The sequence below is a fragment of the Astatotilapia calliptera genome, chromosome 14 (assembly GCF_900246225.1).
Source record: "Astatotilapia calliptera chromosome 14, fAstCal1.2, whole genome shotgun sequence".
In the NCBI taxonomy this organism is placed as follows: Eukaryota; Metazoa; Chordata; class Actinopteri; order Cichliformes; family Cichlidae; genus Astatotilapia; species Astatotilapia calliptera.
The window spans coordinates 30,387,072-30,398,523 of NC_039315.1; the positions used below are offsets into that span (position 1 = coordinate 30,387,072).

General features: G+C 39.4%; 1 protein-coding gene across 3 annotated transcripts in view; it reads right to left on the reverse strand.

Moving 5' to 3' along the window:
* Positions 1-11,452, reverse strand: part of numbl (NUMB like endocytic adaptor protein) — a 68,154-nt gene that overhangs the window by 9,309 nt on the left and 47,393 nt on the right. For all 3 annotated transcript variants that reach the window (XM_026191458.1, XM_026191456.1, XM_026191455.1), the window contains exons 2-5: positions 11,089-11,239; positions 7,149-7,223; positions 5,775-5,849; positions 1,851-1,991 (exon numbers count right to left, since the gene is read on the reverse strand). In XM_026191458.1, the coding sequence (XP_026047243.1) occupies positions 1,851-1,991; positions 5,775-5,849; positions 7,149-7,223; positions 11,089-11,214 (417 nt within the window). In that variant the 5' untranslated portion in view covers positions 11,215-11,239. The remainder of the gene's footprint in view (positions 1-1,850; positions 1,992-5,774; positions 5,850-7,148; positions 7,224-11,088; positions 11,240-11,452) is intronic.

Below are 11,452 nucleotides of genomic sequence, written 5' to 3' on the forward strand. Positions count from 1 at the left end.
TTAATATTTTCCATCCCTGGTACACTGGCTGCTTGTCTTAGCTTCTTTCTTATACAAAGACAGCCACGGCAATTACAGAACAGAGAGTCCAGTTTAAGATGAGCACACAGTTATGGATATTGTATGGTGGAAATGGAGAGAGACACAAATGGGCAGATAACTCCACTGGCTTCTATCTAATCCCTTCTCCTAATCCCCCAGGTCTGTGCTGCGTCCTCTTCCATCCACATTAATAATCCAACTCGCCGTCTAACTTGATGAAACCACTGTGGGGTTTAGAATCACATTATACTATGCCAGCACTCGTTCTATCGCAGATGTCTTTAAATTTCAGTCGGCTTATCCCAAGGTCATTCCAGTGACACTATTTTAGCGACAGGTAGAGAAAATTCATAAACAATCATTTAATTGGCTACAGCTGTATTTTGAGACACCTGTCACAGAGTGGGTTGTGTTTATGTTTACCTTTTTGACAGTGATAGGTTTGTAGCTTAAACCTATTCGCTGGAACGTTCAAGATAATTTAATTACACAGCAAAGCAAGACACGAGTAGGCAAAGTTCTTTATGTTTCTCGTGCACGGGAGAGAACTGGACAAACGCCTTTCCTTCGCTCGACCCCAGTTGCTCTCATCTACTCCCCCGTAACACTGCTCTTTTATTGAGGTACATGAATATACATAGGTTCATTAACATATGACGTCTACATACAAACAAAGAGTACCTTGCTTGTGCGTTGTGTAAGTATGTGTGTGTGTGTGTGTGGGGTCAGAGTGTGACCCCATAAATGACTTCCCTAAACCTGCTGATCTGGAAGTCCAGCAGTTCATCTAAACAAAAGGCACTTAGACTAAAACAGATATAGCTTTGTTTATCCTACCATAAAACAATAAGAGAAGGTACAACCTCTCCCATGCTCCCAGGATGTTGGTGTGAATGCCAGAACATTCTGGAATGCACACAAAGTCTTTGCAGACTAATAAGGATCACACATCCTATCACTACACAATCGACTACACACCTCTAAGCATATATGGTTAAATATTTCTAAGCATAAATGACAATAAACAATACAAATCTAACAGACAGATTGCAATGCGTGTTAATATATGAAAAACAACTGAAGATGTATTTTCAGTAAAATGTCTGTTTATTTTTATTCGGTGATTTGTTATTTTAAAAAAAAGAGCTACGAAAAACCCCCTCCAGACATTTTAACAACGTAAATAAATTAAATTTAGAACTGGGATCCAAGTATCTTGTGTGACTTAATGCTGTATGTCTACATAAGAAAATGGAAACATCCAAAGCACTCATGTAGCCATCTATAGACATTACCTGATGGGGGATACATGCTTCCTAACAAATATCCATACAATATACATACAGATGGCACCTTTACCTAATTCAGCAGTGGAGTTATCCAGTTGTGTATGTCCAGACCCGATTCTCTTGACAAAATCCAGAGTGCGTAAATGGCTTTATGATATAGATGAGTCTTATTTTTGTTTAAACCAAACTTTACCAAACACTATTTCACATAAGTGGAAAATATCTGGCATTTTTAGACAGCAGAGATCAAAATTATATTGAAAAACTAAACTTGCACTGTGCCCGTTACTACCTGTTGTTGATACAAGTTGCTGAATTATTATGGTCCCTTGTTGCCACTGCTAATCTCTTCCTGTTTTTAAGCCCCTTTAAAATACTGAAAGTAAACCTCAAGATCTATTTTTTTTAGGAGGGGGGGCACAAATGAAAGAATTGTTTGCACTGATATATATAAAAGCTAGAGCAACACAGACATTTTTCCGTATAAATCCTAAAGGGTATCTGGAAGTGTCTACTCACCGAGTCTTTCAGAGCCATGAAGCAGTGGCACATCCATCGTCTTGTAGTCCCATCTCTGCAGATGTAGGAGAAGGCCTTGTCATAGTTACGGTCCGGAGCGCAGAATGAAACCTTCTCTATGGTCTGGTCCACGATGAGGTCCTGAGAGAGGCAGGCAAAGGAAATTAGACAGAGTAAGAGGAGATTATTGCATTTGACTGTGCTCGTATTACACTAAAGCCAATTGAATTGTTCCAGCAGGTAGAAGGGTCTCAAACTAACTGCAGCTTAATTGAAGAAAAACAGGAAATATCACTTTAATACTGGGAGCACTAGCTCACAGACCGATCCAATACTTGACACACTGCTTTTAACCTCATTTAACCCCATCAACCCCCCATAAACCTATTTACACATCCACTGATGACAGCAAAGACAGAGACTACAGACTAATGACACCGAAGCCTCTTTTAATCTCTGCAATGTTTCCACAACTTGCCCTTCCTTCAATAAAAGGGTTATTCAGCTGGCTTCAGCATGTATAGTCACTATAGAAGAGACTAAGATGGGGCCACTGTCTTTCTCTGTGTACATAAAGGGGGCCTTCAGCTTACCTCTTTGACTCACCAAAAACAGAAAGAAGAAGAAAAACAAGAGGCGTGAGCAAGAAGAAAAGGCAGAAAGAGGATTCACACACACTCATCCACACACTCCCTTCCTGCCTTGCTGTGTCACAGAGAACAAAGAGACGGGCGGACGAGGGGAGAAGACGAGGGAGGATGAGGATGGGAAAAGGGAAGAAAGGAAAGAGGGATGTGATGAGAAAAAAGTAGAAGAATAACAGCCTATTCAGTGTGGGCCAATTAGTGAATGGAGGGGGATGCTGGTACTGAGGTGAAAGGCTGAGCAGAGACCGACATGTCTGTTTCTTCATCACTGGTATAATGACTTCCTCTGTGTTAATACGCACACATAATACTGTATTTATGTACTGATGTGTTTTCTAGGGATTTATAATTCTCTGTGCTCTTGTGAGGAATATTTGTAATGAGGTGAGCGGGGGTGGGTAACTCAGACCACGGCCTTCTATCAGTGAAAGGAAGAATAAAGCTCGGCAGTGACTCTGGCTGTGTCATCTATGCGGAGGAGTCACTCTGCTGAATGGAATAAGACTTGACTCTTTCTTTCTGCTGGTGATTTATCATGAAGGTCATGCACGTCGCACATATGCACAAGCCCACTGTATACTGATAGACTGTGGGAAAGGTTCTGATAAAGGCTCGTGGGGCTGTTAATAAGAGCATACTAGCTGATTCACAGAGGTTAGCTGATGGCAAGGATTACGAACAGGCAATGAAATAAAACAGGAAGAAAGTGATAAAAGCTGATTGTCTAACAAAAAGTTATTAAGTTAAACTTGTATTAAATTATTTTAATGATTATCATCAATAGTTTACACGTAATTAACCTGTGAAGATGTTGCAGACAATTACGTTTCGGACATCTCACAGTTAGTTCAGTATTCTCCTTTCTCTCTCTTTTGGGGCTCTAGTATCTTCTGACTGGAATATCTGACTCTTACAGGCTTCAGTGTGTTAACTGTGTCTGCACACTGTTTGTTGTTGGCCAAGGCGTGTACAGCTGGCTAAAAATATTAGAGCTTTTTCTTGCTATAAAAGCAAAAAGACGCCATCAATTTAGTATTTTTACCGGCTGAAAAATAAAAACACTGAGCTAAAGGATGCTAAAACCCTGTGTAGAGCGCTGAATGCATACGCTGCGCTGAAACATACTGAACTTGCTTTTGCAAGTTCAGTATGTTTCAGGAGTTTATTAATAAATGACGAGTGAGCCTGCTTTTTCTTTCCACAGGTATATTTTAAATTAACCTGTTGTTTAGGTAATGTGGTAGAAGAGAAACAAAAGTGCAAGCCAAAAGAAAACAACCTCTTGTGACTCCACCAAAACCAACGTTTTCTTCTCTTTTGCTGATATTGGTGTTTTTTAGTTTCAAGGTTAAAGCTGGCTAACACGCTGACTTATAGCAATTAAATCTTATACAAAACCAAAACCTCACTTCTGGCTTCTCTCAGCTTTAAGCTATTCAGTTGCTACAGTTCCAAAAGTTACAGCAATGTAAATCTTTAAACAAATATGGTGATTATGGTTCACAAATACATAGGTTTATTTTAGTTTTTCTATTAGTTTTTTATTACTTTAACCTCCTAGGACCTGGCGTCCACATATGTGGACATCACATTTTGGGTTATTTAGACCAAAATACTCGATTTTGCTCTACAAAGGCCTGATATCCACTTACGAGGACATTATACTGCTACTCTTCTATCGAAATTTTAAATGAATATCCTCATATGTGGATATGAGGACGAATATCCTCATATGTGGCTCTCATTTTTCTTAGAAACAAAAATTAGGTAAAAAAAAAAAAATCTGCTAATTCTTTGTTTTTACATTCATCAGGTCCCAATCAGCCCAAATGTCAAAGAGAAATTAAAAATGCATGCCGTGGAAGAGTTCGGGTCTTAGAAGGTTAAAGAGCTACTATGAGGTTATCAGCAAACAGGATAATATTTACTGATGGTAGCATCCAGGGTTTTTCTGCTGTGTTATATCATATTTTTTCCGGCTAAAAATACTGCAATGAAGAGCTTCAAGTTTGGATTTGGGAGACAGAAACCTTCTCTACTTTTAAAAGATTAGGCTTAAAACTTTCCTTTTTAATAAAGCTTATAGTTAGGGCTGGATCAGGTGACCCTGAATCCTCCCTTAGTTATGGTGCAATAAAGATAGGTTGTTGGAGGTTTCCCATGATGCAATGAGTGTCTTTCTTCACTTTCTATATGTTTACACACCACTCTGCATTTAATCATTACACTACACTCTGCAGTTATTATTAAACTCTGGCTGTAGCTTTCATCCTGTCTCCCTATATCTCTCTATTATTGTAGGGTCTTTACCTTACAATATAAATCACTTTGAGGTGACTGTTGTTGTAATTTGGTGCTATGTAAATAAAGTTGACATGAAATGAATTGAATTGAAGAACAGAAAGACAACAATAGAACAGATAGACAATAGGAAGGAGGAAGGTTAGAAGGCGAGGAGTGGGACTGAGAGACTGGAAGAGGTGTGGTCGTGTGTGGCCTCTAAACACATTAAAAGAAAAAAAAAAAGTAAAGCAAGAAAGAGGCTGCTCTATCAGGCTTACTCTCTGCACTGTCTCTGCTGCTCTTTATTGTGCTCTGCTTTCAATAGAACCACAGCGAGCTGCACTCACTGTAGGAGGCCTCCCTGGCCGCCAGACACTCCTCAAGTGCATGTGTGCGTCTGTGTTTACTTGAGTTTCCCTCCCCCACTAAGCACCTTTAGCAAGCAATCATGAGTCACATATGCCAGCTCTGAAATACCAAACACACACACACACACACACACACACACACACACACACACACACACACACACACACACACACACACACACACACACACACACTCTCTCAAAAAAGCCTGGGAGCAACACAGTGGATACACAGTGGACCCCTCTGTTAGGGTCACCAAACTAGGACAGAATGAGAGTTTTGTTGGTGGTCTGAGGATGGCATATGCATGCCTTTACTAAATATGAGAGCAACAAAAAGAAGAAAAAATGTTTCAAATTGAAGTATTAGAGGGAAATAAGCGCATTAGTGGGCTTTATATCTTCTTTTTGACAGGCTAACTCTGTTATTTGTGTCTCTGCCTGTCTTGAGAGGCTGAGACTGAAGACTCAGATAAAATACTAGTGTGGACAAGACTGTAGACATGACAACAAGAAGCCACGACTGTGCACCGTGCCCTTGCTGTCAGGTGAGTGATAACCTAGATAAAAAGAGAGATAGAAAGAAGGACAAAACAAGGAGACACATGATAGATAAGCGTTTCTTACCTTAGTTTTGTCATCTACCACCCTGAGTCCATCAGCCGAAACCCACAATACTGCTTTTACTGTCTTTTTCCCGCTCTGGAAAGACAAAGAACATGGGGCACTGAATCATTTAAACCTTTATAGACAAGTAGCAGTATTAAATTGTACTTGAAGCTTATGAGCGAGACTGTAACGCCACCTTTATTCTTGCCTGCTGTTGTGTAAAATGATGACATCCCTGGGATAAATGAGGTAGTGGAGGGTTAAGAAAAGAGAGGCGGGAGCAGCTAAAAACTGTGCCAGCTGGCACTACGAATCATTTTGCCAGAGGTGGGCACCAGGCAGCGCTAATAACACGCTCAACATGGGCCATGCTAAAAATAAACAGACTGAAAAAGCAAGGGCTTCGTGTGTGAATCTATGTGAATCTGTGAGCGTGCACATGCACACGAATCCGCATCGGAGTTTGTGTGTGCGAGTAAGGGAAACAGAGTCTGAGCTCTGCAGGAAATGGCTTTGAAACCCACAGCGACGCGATAAGGAGCCCCATTTTTGCATAATCCCACTGACAAAAAGAACGAGGGAGCAAGAATGAAGGTGAAGAATCTGACAAATGATGGAGGGAAGAAGAGGCTAAATGATGAGGTGGAGCCAGAGTGGAACTCTGGGAGAAATATTTTAGCTTGAGCAAATGCAGAGAGAAAGATGTTGGTGTTGATAGAGAATGGAGCAAAACAAATTGAAGAGTTTTAGGGATTTTCTGTAAATTGTTATATAAAGTTATACAGTTACATGCCTCCCTGGGGATAAGATAGAAAATGCAGATTCCAAGCTGAAAATGTGGTACTCTAGATTTTAAAGAAAAGTGCAGTTTGATATTAGTTTGTCAAGAAAAGCAGTAGCAGAGAAATAACATGAAAACTGTGTTGTACACGCCTGTCCTTTCTACAACCTCAAGTGTGTGTCTGTGTGTGTGTGGCTGTCTGACACCGGCCAGTCTGAGTCACTCTGTTCACACGCTCCCTGTCCGAATCCAGCTTCCCAGGGGGGCAAACTATGTGTTTACACGAGCATGTGTACGCCCCAGTTTCATTTTCTGCTTGCTTTTCTATGGTGACATCAGATACATATGGAATAGGACCCACCAGAGAGACCAATTAACGGGGTAAAAAAGTAGAAAACAACAAGAAGAACAAGTATTGAACGTGCGTGCATTTGTGCATTTCTTCAGTCAATACACTGGCGCACTGGCTTTGCGCCACCGAGTCTGTAATGAGTTTCTGCAAAGTTTCTGAAGTCCTCTGGGTGCATATTTGTAACTGGCTTCCTGCAACAAAATGTACTTTTAGTAATGCAGCAAAAAGTGTGTGTTAGAAGTGTGTGTGGGTTACTCACAACTTTTAGCTTCTTCACTGCCTCCTCGCATACGTGCATCCCTCTCGACTCGTCCACCTCCACCAACCCCAGGTACTGCAGACGAAACAAAAACAGATGGTTTTAGGTTTTTCCTTTTAACGTTTGATACACCAGGGCTCTTCATTTAAACTTCTTACAAATGAAACTCATTCAGCTGGAGTGAATAGTGTGAACGCAAAAAAAAACAGTTGGAAACAATCAGGAAGGTCTGATCTGAGAAACACAGGCAGCAGCTGGGCTCATAAGCCGAGAATAAATCTATAATGTAGGTAGGAGTGATGTGATAACGTATGGCTTCTAAAGTAATTACAAGTTTAAAATCAATTCGATATCTAACACGTAGCCAGTGAAATATATAGGTCCCCTTGAGACAAAAAAATTAAAAATTAAAAATTTGCAAATGTGCAATTTGTATATTAAAACAAAGTTAATACTCGGATTGTGAGCTTACTTTAATATCCACTCCTGATGTTGGAGGATGGACTTCCAAGGTTTTTGTTCTTAGTTACAGCTCAGGTTTGGGAGAGCTGAATAAAGGAACTTCACAGAGATAAATTAAGTTTTAAATTAAGTTTTGTGGGATCGATTATTTAACATCTCTCACACCCCATCACTATTTTGCTTCATTCTCATTGAATTTCAACTCACCTTTGTCCATAAAAGGATAATTAGCAACTGTGATGTTACGTAGGCAACTCTGCATTACATTTAAATATATAGCACTGATTTTCATCTACTATGTTTTTGTTGTTTTTGGCAGCTATTTAAGTTATTTAAAAGGTATGAGAAGAACGAACTGAAAGAAAATATGCCAAGAAGGCAGGTTGCAAAGTGGCTTGCAGAGAAAGCAGCAAGGGTATGTATGTAAAGTAGCTTATAAGAAGTGCCTTCTATGAGACTTTCCAAAAGACAAAAGCAAACAATAAATTGAAGCATCAGCTGATGTGGGCTGGCTTGAAATCAGCAATTGTTATTAGGACTATGGTTTAGGCAGGTATCAGGAATTAGAGCAGGTCATCCACTAACTGGAACGTTGGTGGTTTGGTCCCTGTCTGCATGTCAAAGTATTGATTTGATTTGATTTTATTGATTAGCATTCAAATATCTCAATGAATACAGAACAAAGATCTACCACAAAGCAAGAAAGCATGAGACAAGGCTAATCAAAAGGTATTGGCTGAAGCATTTGCTTATTACGCCAACCCCCCAAGTATCTTTGGGCAAAATGCTGAACCTCAAAATTACTCTCAGATGCATTCACTAGAGTATGAATGTGTGATTGTTAAATATAAAGCACTTATATATTAAATAAAGTGGGTGAATTAGACATGTTGTATAAAGCACTTTGAGTGCTCCAGTAGAGTAGAAAAGTGCAATATAGGAACCAGCCCATGTACCATTTACTATGAGCTGAGCTAGATTTTGTGACTTGCCTTAACAAATACTCTGACTATTTTGTGATAGTAAACAACAGGAATTATATTAGTGTCAATGTTACCTGTGAAAGAGGGGGTGTCTGCCCTCTTTTTAAAATGTCAAACAGGCTAATATTGTTAATGTCACAATGGCTGAGCTAACATAGTTTGGTCTGCCACACTATCACAGTTGGCAGCTGTTATTTTACTTTGCTAGCTTGCTAACTGGATATATTACTAAAATAAGACGTGTTGTTAGAGAAAAAATAAAAATAATGATGACCATTACACACAAATTGAAGTCAAAACATAAGTAAGGTTATCTAGAGCTTCATATGCTCTATAACGTAAAGTATGAGAGGCACCAGGCAAATCTTCCAATGGGCCATTTTATCCCACAGTCTTTAGTTTGCAAAAACAACGTTTCTTTCAGCAGTGAGCTGAGCTGACACGTATTCTTTTGGTAGCTACAGTTCAAATGCTTTTGAAAAAGCATTAATAGTTCGTGACTCATTTAGAATTTAAAAAACACTGAGAAAGCACTGAAAAAAAAAAGATGGCTGAGCGAGCATGGAGGTAAAAACAACATATAAAGAGACAGAGGCTTTTATGCTTACATCTCTTGCTAAAGCTCTGAGCTCCACTTCAGTGCCCATCTCATCGCTAGCTCTTTGGACCATTACCATCAGAACCGTTTTCCATTAGCCTCAGCCCCACACGAAGCCTTTTCTTATACTCTCAGCTTTCTTTGTTGCCTTTATCTTTTTGCTTTGTATTTCTCTCCTGGTCCATTCAATCTGCGGTCTTTCTTTCCTTTCACTTATCTTATCTGGTCCTATCTATCTCTCATTTCAAATCTGAAAATGTCTCTCCTTACCCTCTGTGCGCCCTCATTCCTCACCTTGTCATTTCCTGTGCTCTCTGTAATCTATAACCTTACCTCATCGTCACTCCTCTTTCTCTGGTTTCCATCTCCCTCCCTCATTCTCTCTCCAGCCCTTCTACAAATCACTTTAGCTCTCAAGGATGGCCATACAGTACATGCTCAGAACGGAGCTTGTTATCAGTAAATTGGCCCATTAATGACGGCCCTTTTTTGCATTTATGGCATGGGAGGCATTCAGCTACTGAGGTAGAATATAGATCAGTGCTTTACTACTGATGGTTCTTATAAAGATCAAAGGTCAGAGCCAAAGTATCCTGAACTGTATCACACAGCCTAACCATAGGCATTACATTAAAAAGTACATTTGCTTTCTTTAGGTACTGTAATAATATGAACAAAATAGAAATAATAGGATTTATGCTATTGTTATTAGTGCTGTCAGCATTAATCTCGTGCGTGGGGCTGGACGGCGTCAACGCATTAGCGCTGTCCGGCCCAGGCACAATCCGCGTTAACTCGCTAACAGAGATTTGCCGCGTTAATGCGGTTATGGCGTTAACATCATTTTAACGAGATTAACACTGACAGCACTTTTTTTCTGTCATATATGTCTGTCATATATATATTTATTTATTTATTTATTTTTGTAATTCAGATAATATTCAGACTTCAAAAAAGCTGGTGGCAGCAAACAACTAGCTTAGCTTTGCATTAAAACTAACAGACCGCACTGCTAAGATAAAGTGATAATTACGTGAGAATCTTGTGCACCCTTTATTGCTGAATGTATTTATACAGCACTGACTTTACTTATTAATAAGGGCCAGTCTCCGGGGCTTAAAAACAAAGCAAAGGCAAAATGCAATTCATTAAATAGCCACTTAAAAGCCCAACATTATAACAGAGATAAACATGTTTGCATCTTGACTTTAAAAAAAGGTTTTGTTTTCTTTAGGTAATTTCCCGCCCTCTGATATCTATAAGAGAGTAAATATAGCTTTCGATTGTGCTGAAAGTATTTAGGACATGGCTGATATTACTGGCATATTCGGTGCCATCTTGTCTAGTTCAACAATCAGTTTGTGTAAAAATGTGATCTCATTTTGTGTTTTTGTGATAAGGCTATTTTAGTTGAGGCTCGCTCTGAGCAGCTCCACTAGCCAGCATCACTGCTAGCACATAAGATCTTGCCTAACTATTATCTCATAGTCTTAACTCACTTGCTTTTTCATACTTAACATTAACCTCCTAAGACCCAAACTCTTTCATGGTATGCATTTTAAATTTCTCTTTGATATTTGGGCATATTGGGATCTGATGAATGTAAAAACAAAGAACCACCAGATTTTTTTTTTAACCTAATTTTTGTTTCTAAAAAAAATGCGAGCCACATATGAGGATATTTGTTTTAAATTTTGATGAAACAGAGGCAGTATAATGGCCTCGTATGTGGATATCAGGCCCTTGTAGAGCAAGATTTTGTACTTTGGTCTAGACAACCAAAAATGTGATGTACACATATGTGGACGCCAGGTCCTAGGAGCTTAAAAGAAAGAAAGAAAGAAGAAAATAAATTAATTAGGCTTAGATTAACTGAATATCGACTGTAGATACTTACCCGAACAGCAAAGTTGCATTTGCCCTTGCGTACAGCCTCCTCGTCAGCCTGCCATTGATGCGGTCTGCTGGCCTCTGGCACATAGGTGGGCTTCTTCCTCCTCAGGCTCTGACGAAGCTTGTTCATCTCCGGGGTCACGTGCTCCCTGGTACTGCAGACACAGAAAGGGATGCAAGTTTAGTTGCGGAAAACTGGAAGGCCATAGAGTATCTCTGTACTCAACAAAGGAAAAATGACAACCACCTGAGTGTCATTACCACAAGCACAGAACAATATTTTTTTTAAATTACATTCATTTAATAGCAATTAAATAGTCAGGCACATTAAAAAAATATTTAAATGCAAAAGTGCCAAACTATAATTG